Source organism: Chinchilla lanigera, unplaced genomic scaffold (assembly GCF_000276665.1).
Source record: "Chinchilla lanigera isolate Chin_1 unplaced genomic scaffold, ChiLan1.0 scaffold00064, whole genome shotgun sequence".
Lineage (NCBI taxonomy): Eukaryota > Metazoa > Chordata > Mammalia > Rodentia > Chinchillidae > Chinchilla > Chinchilla lanigera.
Genome location: NW_004955465.1, coordinates 9296841 through 9322385, shown reverse-complemented (window position 1 = coordinate 9322385; position 25545 = coordinate 9296841). Strand labels below are relative to the sequence as shown.

Genomic DNA, 25545 nt, shown 5'->3' with positions numbered 1-25545 from the left:
GGCCCTGCAACTCCCGGAGTACTTGAGCTCTTGGCACAGGGCGCGTGGGGCTCAGAGAGTGTGCTCACCTGGCTCAAAGAGCCTGCTTGCCCGGCCCCCAGCTAGAGAAGTCCCCTGGGCCTTTCAGCCCCGATCTCTCTCTGCCACCACAGCGACTCAGTCTGTAATGTCCGCGGGGTCTTTGTTCAAGAGTTCTGCCCTCAGGGATCAGATGGGAGGTATCTGGCCCTCTCCTCGTGTTTCAGCTGGGAATCATGGTGGTGTGTGTCCAGCACAGACTCAACCCCTCGAGCCCTGCCGCTCCCGGGGTGCTCGCTGTCTCCGCGCAAGGTGTGCACGGCTGGGGAAGACTGCTCGGCCGGCCAATCTTCTCTATAATACTCCCCCTTTCTTTCTTTTTTTTTTTTTCCAGTACAGGGAATTGAACTCATGACCTTGCACTTGCCAGGCAGGCACTGTGCCTCTGAGCTAAATCCCCAGCCCAATACTCCCCCTTTCTTTGCCCACACTGATTCTCTCTTGCCACATTCTGCAGCAGTTCTGCAAGCCCTTTTTCATGAGTGTCTTTAGTTGTACTGCCATAGCTGCCTCGCTGTTGTAAATAGATTCAAAGCATTTACCTTTCATAGTCATTTTGACTCTGGGGAAGGGGCTGAAATTCACACAGTGCTGGCTCTGGGGAGGAAGTGCATGAGGACAACCCACTACAGTCTCCAAGTGTTCCTTTCTGTGGGCTGGCACTCAGCCTCAGGGTTCAGCACAGTTGTTGTGGTTGTTTTAAATAAAAAAATGAAAACATATTAACAAACAGACCTCCATTCACAAAATAGCAGGAGAACAATACAAGCAATAGAATTACAGACAAGGTGACAGGAAATTAACAGTGGTTGTTGTATTACATATTGATATCTTCAAAGTGGTTACTCAGGAAAACAAATGTACACATGCAAAATTGATCATTTATTAGTCATTAACTGTCCCTTTCAGTAAAGCAATAGAAGTCAGTACTACAACTATGTTAGCTAACCTGTATATACATATATACATAATTTCCCCTTTTTTCTTTTCTCTTTTTCCTCATCCCAGTTGCTCTTTACTTTTCAGCATTTTCCTTTCATTTCACAATGTCTATCATACCTCCTAATTTTTATTCATTCTTTCAGGTTCTTATACTAGTGAGACAATACATGTGCTTACACATGCATGTCTGATTTATTTCACTTATGAATATGGTCTCTAGTTGTGACCATTTACCTATAAAACCTCAAGTTTATCTTTCTTTATAGCTGAGTAATATTCCATTATATAAAAATGGAAAAAAAAAACAATTTTTTTATCCATTCCTCAGTGAACGGACATTTGGGTTGCTTCCACAATTTAGCTATTACAAATTGTGCTACTATAAACATGGGTGTACATATATTGTTGTGATATGATATTTTCATATTTTCTGGGAAAATACCCAGAAGGGGAATAGCTGGGTTAAGTGGGACCTCTAGACCTAGTTATTGGAGGAATCTCCAAACTGATTTCCACAGTGGTTTCACCAGTCTGCATTCCCACCAGCAGTGGAGAAGGGTTCCTATTTCTCCACAGCCTTGCCAGCATTTGTTATTGGTTGATTTCTTAATGCTAGCCATTCCTACTGGGGTGAGATGAAATCTCAGTGTTGTTTTAATTTACATTTCTCAAATGACTAACGATGTTAAACATTTTCTCATATATTTATTTGCCATTTGTATTTCTTTATCTGAGAAGTATGTGTTCATCTCAGCTGCCCATTTTTGGATTGGGTCTTTGAATTTGGAGGGGCTGATATTTTTTAATTCTTTATATGTTCTAGATAGAAGCCCTTTGTCTGAGGGACAGCCAGCTAAAATTTTTCCCAATTTGTGGGTTTTCTTTTTACTCTGCTGATGATTTCTTTAGATGTGCAAAAGCTTTTCAGTAAGATAAGATCCCAGTTGTTGACTTTTTGAAGTATTTCCCATGCGGTTTGGTTTTGGTTCATGAACTCTCTGCTTACCATTATATCTTCAAGATTTTTACTTACTTTCTCTTCCAATCGATTCAGTGTTTCTGTTTTAATATTGAGATCTGTGATCCATTTTGACTTGAGTTTGGTGCATCATAATAGACTTGGGTCTCAGTCTTTGGCAAGTGGTAAGCCAATTTTTCCAGCGTCATTTATTAAAGAGGCTATCTTTCTTCCAGTGAGTTTGTTTGGCCCCTTTGTCAAAAATTGGGTGGTCGAATGGGTTTGTGGTTGTGGCTGTGTCTTCCAGTCTGTTCCACTGATCCTCAGGCCTGTGTTTTAGCCAGTACCATGTTGTAGTTTTGTAGTAAAATTTCAGGCCAGGGATTGTGATTCCACCTGACTTGTCTTTGTTGCCCAGGATTGCTTTTGCTATTCTGGGTCTCTTCTGGTTCCAGATGAATTTTAGGAATGTTTTCTCTAGATCTGTGAGGTATACTAATGGTGGTTTAATGGGATTGCATTGAATCTATACAACAATTTTGGTAGTATGGCCATTTTCACAATGTTGGTTCTTCCTATCCATGAGCAAGGAATATTTTTCCATTTACTGAAATCCTCTTTGATCTCTTTTTTCAGAGTACTGTAGTTTTTATTAAATAGATCTTTTACTTCTTTTGTTAGATTGATCCCTAAATATTTCAATTTCGTGGATGCTATTGTGAAAGGTATAGTTTCCTTAATTTCTCTCACAGCCTGTTCGTTGTTTGTGTATAGGAATGCTACTGATTTTTGAGTGTTGACTTTGTATCCAGCTACACTGCTGAATTTGAGGAGTCTTCTGGTGGAGTTTTTGGGGTATTCCATATAAAGTATCATGTTACCTGCAAATAGTGATAATTTCACTTCTTCCTTTCCTATCCTGCTTTTTTCTGGGTTCCTCTTGCATGGAGAATTGTTTTCCATTCTTCCACTTTCAGTCTATGGATTTCCTTTTGGGTAAAATGTGTTACCTGTATACAGCATATTGTGGGATTTTGTTTCTTAATTCACTCTGCCAGTCTGTTCTTTTGACTGGTGAACTGAGGCCATTTACATTAATGGTTATAACTGATATGTGTTGGCTTTTATTTGTCTTGTTATTTACTTGCTGTTGGTTTCATACTTTTGCTATCTGTTTAATTGCTTGCTCTGCTTGAGAGTTCCTTTCTATTGTTGTTCTTGAAATTGTGGCCACTTTTTCCTCTATCTAGAATATCTTTTAGTACTCTTTGTAATGCTGGCTTGGTTCTCATGAAATTCTTCAGTTGTTTTTTGTCTTGAAATATTGTATTTCTTCACTGAATTTGAATGATAGTTTGGCAGGGTACATCAGTCTTGGTTGGAAGCTGTTTTGTCTCAGGACCTGTAATACTTTACTGTAAGCTCTTCTCATTTGGATGGTTTGTGTTGAGAAGTCTGCCGTGATTCTGATTGGTCTTTCTTTTAGAGGTGATCTGTTTACATTGTCTGCTATTATTTCTTCAAATATTCTTTTTGTGTCATTTGTGTTGTCTCTTGCTGTTTCATTGACTCCTATTAGTCTTGCATTATTTCTCTTTGCATCATCTTGTAGCTGTTGAATTGATTTTTCCTGATTCTTTGTTGATTTTCAGAGATCCTTTCTTTCACAATTGCTAGCTGCCATGCTGTCTTCAAGATCTGAAATCCTATCTTCAGCTTCATTCAAGCAGTTTTGCCAGCTTTTAATGGAAGTTTTGATTTCTGTGAATCAAATATTTCTGTGACTCTCTTTCACGCATTCTAGTTCATTCCTATATTGTTCACTTAACATTTCCATCAGTTTCCTATCCTCATGTATTTTTTATATATGTCTTCTTTAGATGTGCTGAGCAATTCTTTCATTGTTGTTGTCATTTCATTTTTTACCTGAGAGATTATTTCTGATCTGATATCTTCTATAGCCTGATGGAGTTGTTTCTTTACTTCCATTGCAATCATTTCAGTAATATCAGGTTTGTGTCTACCAAGTTATCCTATGTTGATGTCTTCTAGACTTGTTCTGAGTGGGGTGGAGTTCTGAGATTGCATTTTAGTCATTCATCTTGTCATATTTGATGCTGAGGGCAAAGCACTTAGTATCCCTCTTCCCTGGCAGCTCAGCAAAGGTTGCTAGCACCCCTAGTTTTCCTGGTGGTCAGACCTGCCCCTCAGTGGCTACTGAGATGTGCTGCTTAGTCTGGGGCCTTCCAGCAGTTGGTGAAGTGTACCTTGTTCTCCCAGGTCTCAGACATGAACTGGGATGTAGTCAGATCAAAGACCATCTGATCCAGTGTCCCCTGATGGCTCAGGGTATGAGTATGACCCAGAAGTGGTCTGCACTGGTGGCATGATCATGGACCACTTGATCCTGTGTCCCCAGGTAGTTCAGGGCTCAAGCAGAGATCAGACATGAACATCAGGGTCAGCAGTTCGTGGACCACCTAATTCCATGTCTCCAGGCAGCTTGGTGAACATGCAGGAGCCAGACATGGGCTGCACTGGCAGTGATGGTGGACTGCATTTTTCTGTGACCTCTAGGAGGTCAGGACACTTGCAAAGCCCAGAAGTGAACCACAGTGTCAGCAGTTCATAGACTGCCTGCTCTAGTACCTCATGCAGTGCAGGGCATGCATGGGGAGGGCCCAAGTGCACCATGTTGTTAGTGGGTTCGTGGGCCTTTTGAGTCAGAATCTTCTGTCTGCACCAGGCACACAGAGGGTGGAGACACAGACTTTTTTTAAAAAAAATCAGATTTCATAAAGGTACCAAAGAGGACCTCCACGACTGTTTCAGAAAGTGGCAAGAATGATGGGATAAGTGTGTTCAAAGTGAGGGGCTGTATTTTGAGGGGGATTCATGGCAATGTATCTTTTGCTATAATCGGTTTTTTTTTTAATGGTATTGGGAATCAAGCTCAGGACCTTGCACTTGCTAGGCAGGTGCTTGTGTCATTGAGCTATATCCCCAGCCCTGTAACTGATTTTCATATTGACCATATTTTTGATCACCTCTTGTGCTGCAAACTTGTGGATTAGCTTATCACTTTTAGCAGTTAGCTGTTACACTGGCTGGGTTCTTTCTTCTTTTTGGCAGTGCTAGGCATCCAACTCAGGGCCTAGTGCCTATCTTAGGCAAGTTCTACATGGAACTATGTCCCTAACCTATTTTTCTTTTCTTTTACTGTGATAAGAACATTTACCATGAGACCTAATGTTATTTATGGCTTGGATCTAAAATGTCCTCTGAAGTGTCACGTGCACAGAGGTGGGGCTTTTAGCAGGTGAGTGGATCATGAAGCTCTATCCATGGATGGCATTGTTGGAGGCAATGGGCAGAGGCAGTGGGGCCTAAGCAAATTGTGGGGCTAGACCTTGAGGACATTGTCTCACCCCCAGCCTCTTTCTCTCTGCTCTCCCTAACCAAACCAACCTCAGTACTCGCCTCTCCCTGTTATAGTCCAGAGTCCACTTTCCTTGTGCAGCACCCTAACCACCCAGGAGGACCTCAGGCTAACACTTTCTGAGTCACATCCAGGTGGTCAAGGCAAGGGCAAGTTAAAAAGACCCACAGAATTTCCTGTTTTCAATGTGAGTTTTTCTTATCTGTGGATTCTTTTATTTGCAGGTGTTTAACCAGTTTCTAGAACTACTATAAAGTTCTCTCAGTCTGTGGCTGTTTGTTTGATATTTTGCATGGAGGGATGGGAGCTTGCAACTTCTTGCCTTGCTAATTGCTAATATCATTTTTGTTTATCCACTCCTCCCACAATATTCTCCTTTCCTCATGTTGATTTGTTGCCTTCCTAGGTTCATTGATGCTCCCCCCATCTATTTTGCTGGTGAGTTACAAGTTCCTCCAAGGAACTGTTTTCCAGATTTTCCATTCTAAAATGCTTCATCCTTTTTGTTTGTACCTATCTGCTGAAAAATTCACTCACAGTCATTTCAAGTGTGATTTTCTTGACCTTGTGGAATATAATTATAAAATCTGTGTTAAAATGTGTGACAATTCCAACATCTGGGTCATTTCAGGATTGACATGTTACTTTTGTCTGAGAAATGTCACATGTTTAAGAATTTTGTATGTCATGTCACAAAACTGTGGACTGTACCTTGAACACTGTGAATATTAGTTTGTACAGAATCTAGACTGTTGCACTCATCTGTAGGATGGTGGTGTTTTTGTGGATCCTATTACAATCATCAGAGAAAGTCGCTTTCATTTTAGCAAGTAGCCAACCTGGTTGGATTCAGCCAACAAGCTGTCTTGATTTTCTGTGGGTGAGGTCAAAATCCCAGTTTGATTCTCAAAGCTTTTGTCTGTCTCATTTATGAACCAAAGATCCATACGGATTCATACACAGAATTAGGGTAAGCCATTTCTTCCCAGCTCTGGGATTCTCTCCCATCTCTCACCCCTGAGCTCTCAAAGAGATCTTTTCCTGGCCTGAAAGGTGTGTTTATTTCCCACCACTTCTATTTAGCTGGTTTGCCGTGGTCACCATTGCACTGCTCCACCGCGGAACTTGCGTCAAGGCAAAAGTCTCATGTCCACAAGGAAGCCTGCTGTTGCTTCTCATCACCTGTGCAAACCATCTGTATGTGGCTCTCTGTAGTTTGGTGTCTTTTCACAACCTACTACTCAGCATCTTCAAGTAGTTGTTTTCATATTTGGTCCAGGGACTTTAGTTGTAATTACTGGGTGGGATAGACAATAGTTGGCTTATGCTGTCATTGTGACATTGAAATTCTCTGCTTGGTTTTTAAAAAATTGAATGCTTTTACCTGGTATATAAAAACATAAAAATGTACATACTAATGGGGTGACAAGTGATGGTTCAATACATGTGCACATTTTATAAAGCATAAATCAAGTTAAACTTAACTTCTCTCTTGTGGGGTCTTTGTTTCCATTTGTGGATTTGCTTCAATTTCCTTTCTCTTAGGATCCCAACTTGCAAAACCAACAGTACCTACCTCATTTGCAATTTCTGGCTTCATTTTTTATGGAATAAAATATAATTATGGTCATTAACCTACTAATAGCAAGTGTTCAATAAACACATGGTTATTTCTATTTATATATTTCTTACAAGGCTAGTTTGGATTTTTTAGAATAAAATAATTAATAACTAAAATGTTAAGAGTTTGATGATGAGTTACCCAGGGGAGCTGATTCTTGAAGGAAAAATCAGAAAGGAACAGAACTTGCTGGGTACGGTGTGGTGTCACTTGCACCAAACCAAGCACTCTGGGAGCCTGAGGCAGGAAGGTCACAAATTCAAGCTCAGCCTCAGCAATTTAGCAAAACTCTATCTCAAAGTTAGACAAAAATAAAGGGGTGGGTGGGGATGAGGTTTAATGCGAAGGCCCTCAGTCCAATACCCAATACTGTGTAAAAGGGACACTATTTAGAAAAGCAAAATATTGTGCACCAATTTCACAGCCCTTCGGATGGTGCCCCTAGTTCTTATCCAGCGACAGTTGTGGGAATTAACAAAACAGGAAACAGTAAGGGCAGCTTGCAGTTAAGCCTCTCAGAAAATGCCACATCATACAAGAACAAAATGACCCATATTTCCTTTCACATCTTTTATTGAAATTGTGAAAAAAGAAAAATTAAGATTCTTATTCACTCCCTAGAACAAATTAAGATTACAATGAGAAAAATCAAGATTCTGAATTTGTTCTTCCGTTTGCTCCTTTGCCAGATGGCGGAAAAATGCGCAACCCCACGAGGATCTCAAATCCGTGATGGACCAGCTGGCAGCATTCGGTCCGATCCAGTCGGTTACCACTTCTGGACGACAAAGTGCCATCGTGGTGTTCAGGGACACAGATGCAGCTTGCAAAGCTGTGAGCGCTTTTCACAACAAGGCCCCTGGCACCATGCTCCACTGCTCCTGGCAGCAACGATTCATGTCAAAGGATGTAAGATTTCCTATCGCCTCAAACCTCTGTGAATTTGTTAGAAAAGTTTTTATTCTTAGGGCTGTAAGTACAACAGTATATAACTGGTGTCTGAGCATTTTAAAAAGGCACAGTGAAGTTGATTTAAGAGCAGAATCAGCAGCGCTCCCCTTCCAAGGATGCTTCTCGCAGCTGCTGGCGAGCTCACAGTTTCGCTTTTCTGGAGAGGAAGTTCTGGATGCCATTCATGCACTCCTCGGACACCCACCTCTCCTGCAGGACTCTGCACTCCTCAGCGTTGACTGCGTGCAGATTTTCTTTCTCAGTGCTTCTTATTAACTGCTTTCCAATTCTCATTGCCTGAGAAGACAACCAACAGCAGGGTTACGAGTGATACCAGCAGGAGTGGGGCTGTTCAGATTCTTACTCTTGTTTCTCCAGTACCCATGTAACCAAACCTGTCAGTTCTTAGGATGTGTGTAATTGAAGACAGGACTTCTTAGCCTTTGAATCTCCCCATTAGGGATGTACTTCTAAAATGGCCCAGACAGAACCAAGGCTTCTCATTCCATGACCGCATTTTGAATACTAAGAACATATGTATCAGGGCGGCCAACGTCTAATTACCATGTATAAAAATTAAAGTGCTATTCCATAAGACTCTCCTCAAGTACACTTAATCTATCTGGCTTCTCACCTGGATTTCAAAACAGAAGTACTCAGAAAATCCTGCTGATTGTCCTCTACAAGTTATCCTCATGAAGAACCACCCCTCTCCCTTTCTATGACAGGAATAAATGTCCATTTGCTAAGTTTTGTAAAAATCAGCATTTCCAATGTTATTATGGTTATTTTTAATCTCATTTAGATGTCTTGTCTTTTTTTTTTTTTGAGACAGGGTCTCACTATGTAGTTTAGGCTGGCCGTGAACTCACTATGTAGCCCAGGCTGACCTTGAACTCACAGCAATCCTCCTGCCTCAGCCTTTTGTGCTGGGATTACAGGTGTGCACTACTTTGCCCAGCTTGTCTTATCTTTTTTAATGACTCATTTTCCTAAGGCAAATACATCTTCCCCTTAGGAAATTATTTCCATGGTTTCCACAAGTAAAAGGTCAATCCTGTACTAACATTTGGAGGGTTCTTGGCATAGGCTTTCAACCTGGCCCAGACTTCTTTCTGGAAACTGTCATCGGGAAAAACTTCCGTAACAAGGCCTTGAGCACATGCCTCTGTTGCTGTAATCTTCTTCCCAAAAATAAGCATCTCAGTTGCCTGAAAAGAAAAGCAGGGTTAAGGCACTAACTCCAACGCTTCTGTTAATTTCAGAATTGACTGCCTTCAGGAGACAGAGAGATCTACTTGTAGTCATTTGAGGTTGCTTGTCTGTCTGTCTTTCTTTTCTTTTTCTCTGTTTGGAGCAGGGTTTCACTATGCAGTTCAGGCTGGCCTTGAACTCATGGTGATCTTCCTCCCTCAGCCTCCTGAGTGCTGGGATTACAGGCGTGTACTACCACGCCTGGCTTGAGGTTATCTGTATTTCATTCTAAGAAGCAGCTGATGAGCTCAATGAACAGTTTTCAAACTGTTTTGAGGCCTTCACAGGCTCCCTCATCTATGAAGGGCCAGCAGGGCAGCTGCTTCCATCAGTTCTATGATGGGGATGCAAAGACGGGAGCCATGGAGATGTGCCTGGCACCCACAGCCGCTGTAGTTTCGCTTTAAGTATATAAATGATTACAAAAGGAAACACACGAGGGTGAGGGGCAGAGCTAGGACGTCCCATCATTTTCAGTCGCTGTGGTTCATCATGCAGGGACCCTGAGCTCAGCAGACTGAGGAAGGCAACGCGGTTCCTTGACTCCTATCACACAGCCATGGAGGACGAGGTCCTTGCTTCCTGCAGTGCAGCGAGCACCAGACACCCAGTGGAAAGAGCAGTGCTGCTGTCAGGGACCTAGGGAGAGATTCCTAATTTCCATGGACCAGACATTTCCCATAGCCTGGTTTCCCTGTATGTAAAACTCTCGCATATGGAGACCATAAAATAGCTTCTCTTTTCGTCCATCTTAGCAAGGCAAAGAAGAGAGTGCAGAGGGTTACATTTCAATGAGAAATGAGATGTTTACTTTGAGTTTTAAGCTTCTAGTCAGTTACCTTGGCCCGGCCCATTATCTTTGGGAAAGTGTAAGAGGAACATCCTTCCGGGGTTAGGCCGAGTCCACTAAATGGAGTGTGAAACGTTGCCTGTTTGGGGTGGGAAGAGAAAGGGAAACCATGTTTTAATGTGATTTTTAAAAATCATTTGATTATAACTTCAAAAAACTCAATCGAGATTGTGTGGTATAATATGCGTACAAAATTCACTCTTCAAAGTGTCTGCTCACTGAGTTTTAACAACTTTGGTTATGCAGCCACCACAAGACAGAGCTTTTCTGTGGTCCACAAAGTTTGCTTACAGCCCCATGGTAACCCCTTCCTCCCTAACATCCCTGTGCTATTGGCTTTCTACCTTCATCCCTGCAGTCTGCCTATTCTGTAATGTTCTGCAAATAGAATCCTACTAATCCCTCTGCGTCTGGTTTTGGTGGGTCACAGCCAAAGGCTTCTGAGAGTCACCATACTCCCACAAGGTAACAGTTTGTTCCACGTTACTGCTGCATAGTAACCCACTGCACGGTGGATCATAACTTCTTGCTCCCAGTATTCCATCTCTGAGTAAGCCTGGTCAAAGAACACTGAGTTCAACATACATAATTCCTATTTGCCAACTGTACTTCCATGAAGCTGAATAAAATTAAAATCTTTTCCAGATAATTCTATGCCCCCAAAAGGTTGTTGTAACATGTGTGCAGGGCTCTGGGTAAAGCTGTCTTCAGTTTCTTGGGTACCAACCTAGGAGTGGAAAATGTGGGTGTAACTTAGAAGCTGTCAAACTCCGTCCCAAATTGGCTGCATCGTTTGGCCTTCCCACCAATGGTGGGTGATAGTCCTGTCTGCTTCACATCCAAGCTAAACTTGATTATTAGAAGACTTTTAAGATTTTAATCCTGTTAGTAGGTGTGCAGTGGTTTCTCGCTGGGGCTTGTGTTTATTTGTGTCTGTTGGTTAATGATGCTGAGCATCTTTTCATGAACTTGTTACCCACCATGCCCACCTTCTTTGGTGAAACAACTGTTAAACTATCCTGCCCACTAGTTTTACAGTTAGACCTTACCTTCCTATATTGAAGTGGTGAGAGTGTTTTTACCTATTCAGGTTGTAAGTGCTTTACTAGGTAAATATCATGAAGTAATCTTTCTGGTCTGTGGATTATCTTCCTACACTGCTCTCCAACCCCATACTGGAGATTGAACCCAGGTGTGTCCTAACACTAAGCCACATCCTAACCCCTTTCATTTTTCGAGCCTCAAACTTGTGGTCTTCCTGCTTCAGCCTTCCAAGTGCTGAGATTACAGGTATAATCTGTATCCCCATTATGGTTTTGATCTAAAATGCCCTCCTCGATTGTTGTGAGTTCAAGGCCAGCCTAGGCTACAAAGTGAGCTCAACGCCAGCCTGAACTGCATAGCGAGACCCTGCCTCAAGAAGACCAAAAAAAATAAAATTAAATTAAATTAAAATAAATAAATAAAATGTCCCTCCTCAGCTGTCTCAGGTGTTCAGAAACAACACTTTGGAAAGATGAGTGCGCCATGCGGTGCTACTCAGTGGACTGACTCACCGATGAGTTTACAGCTGAACGTGCTGCTGAGAGAGGGAGCCTGGCCTGAAGAGGTGGTCACTCCACAGTGACCTGGAACGGTGTCTTCTTGTCCTCAGCTCCTCCCTCCTCTCTCTGCTTCCCGGTTGTCACGGATTGGGCAGCTTCCCTCTCCCATATCGTTTATATTTCTGCCTTTGAGCAAGCCAGCCAGCCATGGCCTGAACCCTCTGCAACTGTGAGGCAAAATAAACCTCCTCTGAGTTGCAGGTATCAGGTATTTTGCCCTGGTCATGGGAGAGTGGCGGATACAACCACCATGCTGGCTTCTTACTGGCTCTGAGATCTACTACACTTCCTTTTCTGTGGGCTGTTCATCTTCCCCATTGCCCATTTCCATATCAGCTTGTTAACCTACTGCTCTACAGCTGTATTTTAAAATATTTTTGGGAGATCAGCCTTTGTTCTAGGAGTTGAAAAATCATTTCCTCAGTCTTTTGCTTTGATTTTGCTTTACAGATTTTTTTTTTTTTTGGTTTGTTTTTTGTTTTTCTTCCGGTACCAGGAATTGAACTCACGACCTCCCACTTGCCAGGCAGGCACTGTGCCATGGAGTTAAATCCCCAGCCCCTTTACAGATGTTTTGATTGGCTTTAGATATTAGAATCACTTTTGATATTGGTTATTTAGGATATAATAATTTCACTTTTAAGTATATTTTTGTGTGTGTCTCGATAAAGGACAAACCCTTATAAAAGACAATTAGTTTTTAACCAATAATATGTAAATTACACTTCAGATTTAACTTACTATAGTCAGACATTGTGTTATTGTCATTTGTTAAAAGACAGAAATAATGTATGTAGTACATAAATAAAAATACAAAATAAAATATTTCCATTAATGTTGTCTTTTTTCCTTCCAAAGAGAGCTTATTCAGAAAAACATACTAAGAAGACGAAGCCTAAGGAATATAACCAGAAGACAAAAAAGAAACGCGCACTGCAGTCAGAGGCCCCAAACAGGTATGCACAAAGCTGACAACAAGCAGAACCTAAGATGTCTATTTTCAGCAACTGAGCAGTGGACGGGTTTAGGCCCTGGCATCAGAGTGCTTAGTGACTTAGGGAATGTTTCTTAGCCTCTGTGCCGCAGTTTTCTCACACAGCTGCTGTGTGCCTTTTGAGAATCTGGGTGTGATGTGTATGAACTGAGTGCCCAGTACACAGTAAGCACTTGAGTATTTTTTTTTTCTATTTCCTTCTGATGGAGACCACTACGAAGCTGCCCTGTGTAGGACTTCAATTAACCAATGGGCTTTTCATGTTTACTTGTGAGTCTGCCCAAAGCCTAGGCTCCTTGTCTGGAAATGGGCCTCAGACTCATAGTAAGTGAACCCCTGTGAGTCACTAATCCCTGCTGAGGCCAGTAATGGCAGATAAAGCAGGAAAACCTTAAAGGGTAAGACAAAAATCACAGCCAAAGACACCTGGATCCATCTAAATTAGATAAAGACTGTAGCCTCAGGCATCTCACTCCTGGGTAGATTAACTTCATTCCTTACTTGGAGAAGTCCTTGAGTGATTCCACCCTTCTTGAGTATTTCTCTCCCATCTTCTGATAACTAAGTAAATATGGGACACCAGAGAAGGTCTGGGTCTTAGCCCAGAGAGAATCCTGAATTTTGTGAGAGGGCTTTGATCCTCCTGGAGCCCTGAAATCATTCCATTCACCTTTTTTTCTTTTTTTTTTTTTCCTTTTGGGACAGGGTCTTGCTATGCAGGTCAGGCTGGCCTTGAGCCCCCTTTTGGCTCAAACTGGTCTCAAACTCAAATGATCCTCCTGCCTCAGCCTCCAGAGTGCTGGGATTATAGGCATGTGCCACCACGCCCAGCTCCATTTGCCTCTTTCATTTAGCCTTCACTGTACACTCCTGAGAGACTGCAGATCTGATCAGTCCACAATAACTAAGGGATACTACTAACCCAATCTCATCTAAAAAGGTACCATTTGCTGAATCTAATGGGCATTACTAACCACAGCTCATAACAAAGAATGGGTAGAATGCGCCAGTTAGTGTTTTGGTTATGTGGGTTAAACATGAACCCATGATTTGGTATGGTACCTTAGGAAGTGAACAATGATAAGTCCTAGGAATCTCTTCACTGGTTGAAAAAAACACCCAAATGTTTCTCACAAGGTTGTAGATTAATAAATTTTACCTCTACTTAAGCAAAAAGTCACTTGGAGAATCCATCAACCCCAGAGGTAGTTATTAGGTCTGTGGGAAATGTTCTAAGGGCAAAGTTCTAAAACAAATGTTGCCAGGCATGGTAGTACATGCCTGTAATCCCAGCACTCAGGACGCTGAGGCAGGAGGATTATTGTGAGTTCGAGACCAGCCTGGGCTACAAAGTGAGCTCAAGGCCAGCCTGAATTGGACAGTAAGACCCTGTCTCAAAAAGACCAAAGAAAAAAACAACAACAAAAAAAGTCCTTCACAACTTTGCTTCTGATAAAACCTTGAAAAAGCTTTGGGTTGGCTTTGGGTTCCAGCAGTTGGGGACTGGTAAAGTTAAGTTCTATAAATTAAACACTGGTATAATGGTTGTCTCTGAGTGCTGAAATAAGGGGTAATTGTTAAAAGATAAATTTCACTGTGTGTATCTAAAGTATGCAACATAAGATATAATAAAGCGGTTGCCATAATGGGAGAAATGGCATGTAGTTATAATCACTCTCCTACATGAACAGCTAAAACCCCTGAATCCCACACAATGGTAGCTTCATTCTCCATACCGTACTGTACCCACATCTCCCTGTACCCCATCCCCTCACACTGGAGTGATTTGGGGGGTGGTTTTGGTTCTGCTAAGGACAGAACCCAAACCTTACACATGCTAGGCAAGCACTCTACCACTGAGCTTCAGCCTAACACAGAGTGATTTTTATTTTTATTTTATTTTCTGTTTTTTTTTTCCGGTACCGGGAATCAAACTCATGACTTTGTGCTTGCCAGGCAGGCGCTGTGCCGCTGAGCTAAATCCCCAGCCCCTTGGGGCATGGAGTGATTTTTTAAAAAATTTTTTTCTTTGTACTCATCCATATTTTTCAAAATTTTATTTTCTGCTATAATAAGAGACACTGTCATAAGAATAAAAATCAAAGTAATTAATTCAATGGTAAACTGTGTTATGGACAAGGAATTTCTCAGAGCTTCAGTTTTTTTTACCTGTAAACGAGGTAGGGAGGGTAATGATCATAGTCCTTTCTTATTCTTGACTCAGTAAAAAGGATCAAGTAATGCACTTGTATAACCTGCAAAGATACTATCTCCTCTCCCATAAAAGCTTTCCAGTGTCACCTGAGCGTTTCTGAGTACCGCAAAGACCAAGTGACTACCCTTGACTAGAATATATGATGACCAGAGTTAGGACAATTCTCCGGAAAATTCCAGTTAACAATGAAGGAAAAATAAAGTCTGTCCAACTAGATTAGTTCTTTGAGGAAACCCTAGTCCATTCCATGACAAACCACACGGCTTCCACTTACTCCTAGCAACAATAAGGGAGAATCCACTTTCGCTCTGCTTCCCTGGCCTCTTCTGGTTGGTTCTGGGAGCTGACTTACCCTGTTGGACGCATACACAGCATCAAACAGCCCAAGAACGGTGGCGGCGATTCCCATGGCTGGACCATTCACCACCGCGACCAGCGGCTTAGGGAAGTCTATAAAACTGTCTACAAACTTCCTACAGAAAAGAAACAGAATCCATTCAGTGTTCCAAGCTGCATTCTGAAGTGCCGGGATGTCAGGATGAGCGTGAAGAGACAGCCCCACCAGCAGTCCTCCCCTCCGATCCCCTCCCTGGGCATCTTCACCCCAGGGCCACACAGGACACCCACTGAGTGGCCCCGGATGGAAGGCCGTGCTGCACCCATCTTCCGGGCATTGAGTTCAGGGCTGCCTGCTGGCACTGGCCTGAAGAGACAGGTGGTGACAAAGCGCGGCCTGACCGCACAGCACAGTGGGAGTCAGACTTGGCGGGGCCACCAAGATCGTAAGAGCAAACCCTTCCCCATGTCCTGTGCTTTCCAAGATCACTTCAAATCTGTGACCACATTCACTGAGGTCATCTGTTTCCCTGAAGAGAATTTGCTAATTTCTTTTGTCTCAAGGAGAGGATTTTATTGACACCTCTGGTTCATCTCTGCCTTCTACTTGACCTCATGGAGAGCGGCAGGATGAACAGTCCAGAGGCCGGCGGCATAGGCGAAGGCCCGCCTCCTGACGATGTTCAGAGAAACATGCTCGGCCGAGGTCAAAATGAACTATCAGTGCAGAGAACAATTGTTTTACTTTCAGTCAACTAAGTATCACTTGGATGCAGGAGCATGAGCCCACGGGGATCTCACAAATGTCACTCTTACCTCAGTGTAATGGAGCTCTCTTTAGCCACCTGCTTTAAATCACCAGAGATCTTCATGAAGTTAGTCAGATCATTCCCACTACTGTAATAGTCGCCACTTCCTGTCAACAACAAAGTCAACATATCCATCACACCCTCACCCTTGTGTTCTCACTCCTTCTGTGACTACCGAGTGAGGCTTTACGCTGGGCTGGGCTCTACGCTGGGCACCTGAGATGCACTGGTGAACCCACTGTGGTTCTTGCCCCGACAGACCAGTGAGGGAGAGGCACTCTGTCTAGCAGGCTTCTGCTCCCCCTTATCAGGAGTTTGGTTTCAGTTAATTATGTGCATTGCTGGTTTGAAAATGTTAAGTGGAAAATTCCAGAAAAATAAACAATCTGTAAGTTCTAAATAACCTCTGTTATTGAATACTATTTTTAAATGTTATTACCGTTAACCTCTTACCTAATTTATAAATTAAACTTTGTTAAAGGTATGGAGGAGCCCGGCGTGGTGGTGCAAAATCACTTTCAGACCTCCATCACTACAGAGCAGAGCTGCTATCCGGTGCGGAACTTTACAAAAATCGAGTCATACAGTATGGACCCTCTCGGGTTTGACTCCCTCTGCTGAACTGTTTTAGGGATTTACCCATGTTCTTGTGTGCACCCGTTACCGGTTCCTTTGTATTGCTCAGTAGTATTCTACTGCACTGCCAGCCAACATTTACTTTATTCGCCCATTTGATTTGTCTTGTTTTGGCTGTTGAGAATCCAGCCACTATGACTGTTCTTGTATAAGCCTAGCTTTGGGGATTTATGCTTTACTTTAGGTAATGATCAAAGAGTGGCTAGCCTGTGTTTATTATATTACTGTACATTTAAAAATTAAAGCATGGCATACTGGAAAAAGATCTCCAAGTTTATAACTCAATTCCCTATTGAGTAAGAGAATCCCCAAAATAGGAACTGAAGACATCCCAGAAAAATGTCTTACCTGTAAAAACAGTTATGGTTGAGTTATCTTTGCTTGCAGCTTTCATTGCAAGCATGATATCTTGATACATCTGCATGAATAGGAAGATGAGGAAAAGAAAAGAACATAGAAAATAAGACTCATTGCCCAGTGGATTCACTGTCTCGGTCCACCGAACACTTATGTCATTTGTACTTAAATAACCAAAATGGTGGATCAATATGTCTGAAAGCACTTTTATTCCTTCTAAAATTATTCTGCATTATTATGTACCAGGTGCTTTGGTAGGAGCGGAGGAACAGTAACTGCTTTATTATGCAAGGGAATAAAAAAAAACAGTCCTTGAACTTTCAGAATGATACAATATGGGGGCAGGGGATGAAAAATATGAAACAGCACAAAATCAGAGATGCTGAGGATTTCTAGGGCTGGTGGGACAGCAGGTGGGCAGGGAAAACGTTCCATGAAGAAATATCTATCTCAGTTGTGACCTCAAAAAAGAACCAGCATCCCAGGAAGTCTGGGAAGGATTAATTAATGCCCAAAGGCTGGGATTTCAAATGTGCTATCATGCCATCCATGGGCGATGACTTCTAAATGTTAAAGGAGCAACACTTCTAATACTCTTGGACACACTGCGGTAGCTTTTAATGCATTAAAATAGGCACAGATTCTACCTTAAGATGAGGTAGAAAAGAATGATAGATATAAAGACATTAAGGAAATAAGTGTGGACTTTACATAATACATGAATAAAAAAGTAATCATTTCCACTGAGGAAATAACTCCATTATTACCACAGAACTCATGACACAGCATGGCAAGCTGACCGGCAAGAACCAGGAGCAGCAGAGGCTATACAAGAGTTTTGATCTAGGTTTTCAAATGTATTTGCTATGTGAACTTGAGTGAGTTATTTCTTTTTTTTTTAATTTTAAAGACCAAAAGAAGGATAGCATAGTAATAGGGGGTCTTACTGAATTACAGACAAAGTGGTAGGAAATTATCAATGGTTGTTGTTTTACATATTGTTATCTACAAGATAGTTTCTCAGGAAAGCAAACAGATAATAGTGAATTACAGACAAAAGTGGTAGGAGATTATCAATGGTTGTTGTACTATATTTTGGTATCTTGAAAGTGGCTTCTAAAGATGAGTGAGTTACTTCTTAACCTATATTACTGTAAACAGCAATAACAGGCTTCTTGTAAAAGTCAAATAAACCTCTGTGCTCTGTGCAGAAAGCACTTATTAGGCACCCTGTGAGGCGTAGCCATTATTGACACAGTTACACAGAAATGGATCAGGGCAAGCAGAAACAGTCTGGAGAATTAAATGCTTTATGCACCAGATGGCATACATCCAGCTTTATGCAACTCTCACTTAAGAATTATTTCAAGTCACAATGCTTTTCTCCTCCACACTACCTATCAGAAGCCCAGCTGTTACAGGCATCTCAAACTCGACATCCAGCTCAGCATCAGAGCTGATGACTTGCCTGCAATTTACTTCAAGGGAGAGGGGCCAGGGTGGTCACTTTTTCATCATTCAAGTTCAAGGATAGCTTCAGTGCTACTCTGGTGTGGCAGCTCATTCAAAGCAGAGCTGGGTTATGCTCTGCCGTAGCTGAAATCCTCAGCTCCCTTTTCTCTCCACATGTACAAAATAAGGCCCTACCAGGGCAGAATAGACTCACTTTCGAGTGTAACTGGTAGCTTCTATCAACCTTAGAGGGGCTCTCTGCATTTTTGCTTATTATCAATATAGACTTCATTTATACTAACTGACTTGTGTTCCCATTCATAGGAGAGCCACAGAACCTTTTGGATAACTCACAAATTCTGAATAGAGCACGCCCGGTTGTTAAATGAAGTGGCCACAATTACTAATCATCTTCACCAGTTGAACCAGGGATATCACAAAGGTAGGAATAAGGCTGAAACTCTACAGTTTGAAAAAGCACAGAAAGAAAAGCAAAACCAGCGCTGCTCTCAGGACAGGCACCATTACCTCATTGGTGAGGGCGTTTTTTTTGGTTGGCCGGTTGAACATGATTGTAGTGATGTTCTCTTCGGTGGTCACGACGATGTCTTCAGACTCAGGCAGGCTCCTGTTGGCTCCAGGCCCCTCCAAGCTACAGGATTTAGGTGAAGGACTTAAGCTGGACACAAACTCCACATAGTCCTGCCGTGCAGCCTCCTGAGGAGCAGCCAACAAAGAGCATTAGTCCATCACAACTGAGTATCAGACTGTTAATAAATAGCACACTGAGGAACGGGCTGTTAATAGCACCCTGCAAAAAACAGGGTTTGATTCAGCAGAAGCACATCAGGATTCCAAAGGCTTTGATGAGAAACATCAAGCTCTTCAGAATTCCAGCGAACAGATAAAAGCACAGTGACAAACAAATTGACCTTGGGCAGGCTGCCAAGGGCGTTCCACGCATCCCACTTGGCCTTGCTGATGGAGTTGAGCACACCTGGTTCGGGTACATTACAAGGTCCTTCTGTGGCCTGTGGAGAAGGGAGGGATGATTACTGGTCAAACGTCCATGCACACCAGAGCCCTAAGTGTTTAAGATCCTTAAAATCCAAAACTAGAACAAACGCCTTCCTCAAACTGTTTGACAGAGTACACAGAAGGACCAACTTTTCCCTCCTCCTCTCTTTGATGTTGCTGAAAACACAAATGACAGAAAAAGGCCAGGGCGATAAAAGATGCCGCAGGCTCACAGTTGCTAAAATAAGTTATAACTGCCTTAATGTGGAAATAACTCAGAGGAGAGGCTTTGGAAAAGTACTACCTAAAATTCTAAGAGTACATGAATTCTCTATCAATAATCACATTTTTCACAATCAAAACAGCCAAACAGTTTTCAACAGGAACTAGTTAACGAACACGTGGAAACCCACAGTAGATTCCAAGAGCTGAACTAAGGGTAGAAGAAACAGCACTACTTCACAGGGGCGGCGGGGGGGTGGGAATCGTGGTCACTCAATCGCAGAACTGTAGCTGGTGGAGCAGGAGGTGGGCTCTTGGAACCTCTGGCCACACGAAACATAAAGGACATGTGAGTAAAAGCAAAACTGACTGCATTTTATTTGTCTGAGGGTAGATGGAGCAACTGGCTTAAAAATAGCGCACTGAGCTACTTTTCAGGAAAGGCAGTTTAAAACTCCATTTAAAAATGTGCCGAGGGCTGGGGATTTAGTTCAGCAAGTACAGTGCCTGCCTGGCAAGCGCGAGGTCGTGAGTTCGATTCCCAGTACCAGAAAAATAAAACAAAAAACCTGAAAAAAAAAAAGTGCCGAGTCGGGTGTGGTGGTGCACGCCTGTAATCCCAGCACTCAGGAGGCTGAGGCAGGAGGATCATTGCAAGTTTGAGGCCAGTCTGGGCTACAATGTGAGCTCAAGGCCAGCCTGAACTGCACAGTGAGACCCTGTCTCAAAAAGACAAAATAAATAAATAAATAAAACAAAAACAAAACGCTCATGTACAGAAATATATGCAAATATACAAACATTAAAAGTGCACTTTAGGCCAGGCACGGTGGCTCACGCCTGCAATCCCAGCACTGGGGAGGCTAAGGCAGGAGGATCATTGTGAGTTTGAGACCAGCCTGGGCTAAAAAGTGAGCTCAAGGTCATCCTGAACTGCATAGCGAAACCCTGTCTCAAAAAGACAAAAAAAAACCAAAAAACAAAAAACAAAAATAAATAAATAAGTAAATAAAAGTGCACTTTAGGAGACACGTAGTATTTCCAAAGAGTCATTTGCTCAAAATGTCTCTAAATAACATCAGACTGGGACACGGCCATGGCACAGTCAGAGACCCCTCAAGGGACGGAGGCACCACATCGGCTCGGCATGGGAGGCAGAGCCTGCTGCACCAGGATGAAGCTGTGAGCCGAAATTAACCTCTCCTCCACACTGGGTGCTGGGGACTCGGGCTCCTCGGTGAGAAAGTGACTAAATCAGCCCCTGTTATTCATCAAAACACAATCTGTGTTTTCTTCTGAGACCATCAGGGACTTACAACCAGTGCTTTGCTTAAACGCTTGACTCCTCACTCGGGACTACAAATGTCCAGTAGGGTAACTAAAAAATACGGCTTAAGCTTCATTTCCTAAAACTGATCAAATCTGTCTCAGCGTGGGCCATGACAGCCATGTAGGGAATATCTGATAAAAGCTGGCAGAAGAGAGTTCATTAGCCCCAAGTTTACCTACCCGAGCTCATCCCCCTTCAAGACAGAGGACACCAACACAAGCCTAACCAAAGGGAATTTCAGGGTTGAGAGGGGCGTCCGATCACCAGTCTTTACCACACCCAGTTCCAGGCCCCTCTGCCCTGCAGGACACCTCGAAGTCTCTAGCCATGGTCCTCAATCACCATGTGTGATTGCCCTCAACAGGCAATCACTTCACAGGAACAAAATTGCCCCTCAGGCAGAGAGAATTCCTCCATCACCACCAAACTAGGGCTACGATAATGACTGGCTGGACCCTGGCCCCGCTCAGCTCATCCCCAGTGGCCCTGCCTCTGCAGGCGGCAAGTCTGATCCTCTCCATCGTGCGCCCCTTGCAGCTGCTACCGGAGCCGGAGACCTCTCCTTACCCGGTCTCACCCTTCAGTAAAAGCGTCTGTCTGCAAATTCATGCGGCCACTTTGGTTTCTCGTATCACAAAACCAAGGACCCGCGCTGACAGTCTTGGACACTTGCCTGCTTATACAGTGCGTAGAGTTTTAGCTTGGCGTCATTTCCTGGATCCTCCTTCAAGAGTTTCACCTGATTCATTGCATTTTCAAAATCCTTCTGACTGGCTCCCATGGCGGCTCTGCTCGTGCACAGCTGAGTTGCTGAGACACTAATGACCTGGAAAAGACTACACACAGGCAGATGTTTATTTGTACAAGCTCTTCTACTTCTGCAGCTTAATGTTTTTTTTTTCCCCAGTATGGGGACTGAACCAAGGGCCTTTGCACCGAGCTACCTTCCCAGGTGCTTTCGCTTTTTCATTTTGAGACACAGAGTCTTTCCTGGTCACTTAAATTGCCCAGGCTGGGCTTGAATTTGTGATCCTCCTGCCTCAGCCTCCCTGAGTGCAGTGCTTGGATGACAGGCGTGTGTTACCACACCTGCCTTGCAGCCTGAATTTTACACACTCTCCGCCCTCACTGAATTGTTGTATTTACCTATAAATATTATCTCCATACTTGTTCCAGCAAGCCACCTGGGAACAGCAGTACAGTCCTAGATAAATCAGTGTCGTCGACTGTAGCAATTCTAAAATAATTCGGGGGCCGGGACACAGTAGCACAGAGCCTGCCTGGCAAGCGCAAGCTTCTGAGTTCAATTCCTGATACCGAAAATCAAAGGGCTCAGTCTCACCAGACTGCCCCATTTAAAATAATGGACAAGGAAGTTATAATTGAGGGAGGCATTTGTAAGCAACTCAAATGAAAGATAAAGACACCCAGATGGATGGATTCTTTGTTTCTTTCTTTTCCTTCCTTTTGTCTTTTTGAGACAGGGTTTCACTCTGCAGTTAGTTCAGGCTGGCCTTGAGTTCACTCTGTAGCCTAGGCTGGGCTTGAACTCAGAGACCTTCCTGCCTCAGCCTCCCAAGTGCTGGGATTACAGGCGTGTACCACCACGCCCAATTTTTGCTATGTAAATTTTGTCTAGACAGGAAGCAAATAAAGGGCAAAACAGAAGCGGCCAGGAAAACAAAGGATTAAAGCACACCAAATTTCGTCCTGAGATCCAGGGTCCTGAAACAGCCTCCACTCAGATTTACAAGGTATTACTACAGTCAGAACACCGGTCCCAGCACACGCAGGAGCAAGGAGCGGGCAGGGATGATGACACCAGAAACATTGACAGGGACAGTGACCAGTCACTGGCTTCCACAGGATCTTCCAAGAGGCGGGAGAGAATCTACCTCACTGAAGGGGGAAGTGGACTCTGCAGACGAGCCCACCCTCACCCTGGATGTCTGACCAGCCAGAGAGAAGCAAAGCAGAAACAGCAGGTGATGTCAGAGATCACCAAGTTTTTAAACACATACAGTAGGCTGGGGAGGGATGGTGAGCTTCAAAGCACAGTACTGAAGCAGTAAGCAAAACAGAACCAAAATAAAAACAGGATATTCACAAGCTGTCTGTGACACAGGAGGCTGTGGCAGGAGGATTGCTATGAGTTCCAGGCCAGCCCGGACTACATAGTGAGATCCTCTCAAAAAACCATCCAACCAACCAGCCAACCAACCGACAGCTCTGAATGCTAAAATTAAGGGCATTAATGATGATTAGAATAACACAAAGCCTAAACCCAACAAATACATCTCCCTCCTCAGGGTTACCTAACTTGCGAAAGGCAGACCAGACTCTTAGTTCAAACCCTGGCCTATTTCCAGTATGCAACTCAGTAATGTCCGTTTATAATATCTTTTACATAGTTTTTTTTGTTTGTTTGTTTTTCTTTGTCTTTTTGAGACAGGGTTTCGCTATGCAGTTCAGGCTGGCCTTGAGCTCACTTTGTAGCCCAGGCTGGTCTGGAACTCTCAATGATCCTCCTGTCTCAGCCTCCCGAGTGCTGGGATTACAGGCGTGTGCCACCACGCCCGGCTCATAGTTTTTTTCAAAGAAGGGGAAAACTGCATTTTCCTTGAATTTGGTATAGAGAAAATTCCAAGTACAAAAGAAAGAAAAAAACAGAAAACTGAAAACATCCCCTCAAGGCCGACATTTCCCACTTCCCATAAAATGTAGAACACACTTACTTTAAAACGAAACGTGACTTCTAACAACAGACTGCAAAACAGGACCATTTAAGAAGATCAACTCACGCGTGACCTCACCGCATCAGTCTCCCCTCTGGCTCCGGGCGCAGACGCGGCTGCTCCGCAAGGTGACCCTGGCTCCCGCTCCCCGCACCCCGCACCCCGCACCCGGCAGCCTGCACAGCCAGAGCTGCCGCCCCACGGTCCCGCGGCGCCCAGCAAGCACGCAGGGCGGGGCGGGCAGGCGTCCCGCAGCGAAGCTCTCCGCACCCCGCCGGCGCCCGGTCCCCGGCAGAGCAGTCCCGGACCCCGAGGAGAGCAGTCCCGGACCCCGAGAAGAGCAGTCCCGGACCCCGAGGAGAGCAGGCCCGGACCCCGAGGAGAGCAGGCCCGGACCCCGAAGAGAGCAGTCCCGGACCCCGAGAAGAGCAGTCCCGGACCCCGAGGAGAGCTGGCCCGGACCCCGAGGAGAGCAGGCCCGGACCCCGAGGAGAGCAGGCCCGGACCCCGAGGAGAGCAGTCCCCGACCCGGGAGCGCCCACGGCCGCCGAGCAAGAAGGCGCGCTCTCGGGAACTCGGAGCGCCAAAACCAGGGGCGCCACATCCCGCAGGGTCCTAGACCAGCGCGACCCCCCCCCCCCCGAGGCAGCGGCGAGGGGCCGGCGACCTCTGCATCCGGAGCCCGAAGCTTGCGGTGTACCTTGGGCGCCAATCTCCCCGCAACGCCTCCCACAGCCAGCAGTGCGCAAGCAGAGGTCTCGGGGCCGAAGATAAGGCCTGGCTGGGGGGCGGGGCCGGGTGGGCGGGGCCTGGCTGCGCGAGCTTGGCCTAGGGGCGTGGTGAAGGCGAGGGCTTGGGGGTGTGGCCGGGCCCGGGGGCGTGGCCGGGCTCCGGGAGGGAGGAGGCGGGCGGTGGAGGGGAGCAGGGCAGAGCGAGGAGAGCCAGGTCCCCGGACCCCAACTCCAGACCCGGGCGGTACTTCCAGGGGTGGAGGGCAGGGTGGTCCAGCCGCCCTGAGATCGAAGGACCCGAGGTGTGATCAGAGTGGAGGATATGTGGTTAAAGAGAACCACGATATTCTCCCCACAAGAGGAAAGGTTTACAGATCTGCAGAGAGGACCCCTGGTGATCGGGCATCGTCTCTGGAATATTTTAATCCACCTTTATGTCAGTAACCATCTATGGGTATTTTTAGTTCTGCAGAAGACTTTACCAAGTATTTTCTACAAGGAGGGTTGTTAAAAAGAAAACTGTCACAGCTGCATCTTAGAATGGGTGCTCAATATACAGTATCCAGGGATGCGTGGGTCTGAGATTTACTGAGGTGACGCTCGTGGACTACCAGGCTAACTGTAGTATTTCAACCCTGTAGGGACAATGATAATAAAACCTTGGTTTGCCAGCATAGTTGCGTCTGGAAAGATGCTTGTTTTTTGTTTTTTTTTGTTTTTTTCTTGTGGTACCAGGAATCAAACTTACAACGTTACACTTGCCAGTCAGGCACTGTGCCGCTGAGCTGAATCCCCAGCCCCTGGAAAGATGTTTGTAATCGAAAGCACTTGTATCAAAGCAAACTGCGCCATAAGAAATGATGGAAACTCAAATGATTTGTTCTACAGCCCCAAAATATTCATATAAAAATGATTACAATACTGTAATATAATGCAACATAATAAGGAAAATAAAGAAATATAAACACGTTAACACACATTTACGTTTGAAAACCTTCCTGGCTAGTTTGAGGG

At 44.2% G+C, this 25545-nt stretch overlaps 2 protein-coding genes across 4 annotated transcripts in view; one reads left to right on the top strand and one right to left on the bottom strand.

The window, feature by feature from the left end:
• The window catches only part of LOC102011518 (chromosome unknown open reading frame, human C6orf201), a 36324-nt gene extending 17306 nt beyond the window's left edge, over window positions 1-19018 (top strand). The window contains exons 3-6 of the mRNA XM_005398888.1: window positions 7728-7947; window positions 12556-12653; window positions 16533-16606; window positions 18821-19018. Of these exons, the coding sequence (XP_005398945.1) occupies window positions 7728-7947; window positions 12556-12653; window positions 16533-16606; window positions 18821-18885 (457 nt within the window). The 3' untranslated portion in view covers window positions 18886-19018. The remainder of the gene's footprint in view (window positions 1-7727; window positions 7948-12555; window positions 12654-16532; window positions 16607-18820) is intronic.
• On the bottom strand, window positions 7977-24592 carry Eci2 (enoyl-CoA delta isomerase 2). Of its 3 annotated transcripts, XM_013521837.1 has the most exons (11): window positions 24501-24548; window positions 23801-23831; window positions 21739-21901; window positions 19429-19527; window positions 19025-19213; window positions 17036-17105; window positions 16059-16158; window positions 15259-15379; window positions 10083-10172; window positions 9057-9200; window positions 7977-8286 (listed from the first exon to the last, which is right to left on the bottom strand). In XM_013521837.1, the coding sequence occupies exons 3-11, from the start codon at window positions 21844-21846 to the stop codon at window positions 8131-8133; spliced, it is 1077 nt and encodes a 358-aa protein (XP_013377291.1). In that variant the 5' UTR covers window positions 21847-21901; window positions 23801-23831; window positions 24501-24548; the 3' UTR covers window positions 7977-8130. The 3 variants fall into 3 exon arrangements, with proteins under 3 accessions (XP_013377291.1, XP_005398948.1, XP_005398946.1); XM_005398891.2 differs by lacking the exon at window positions 23801-23831 and having other exon boundaries at window positions 24501-24592; XM_005398889.2 differs by lacking the exon at window positions 23801-23831 and having other exon boundaries at window positions 21739-21891; window positions 24501-24574.
• Window positions 24593-25545: the final 953 nt, after the last annotated feature.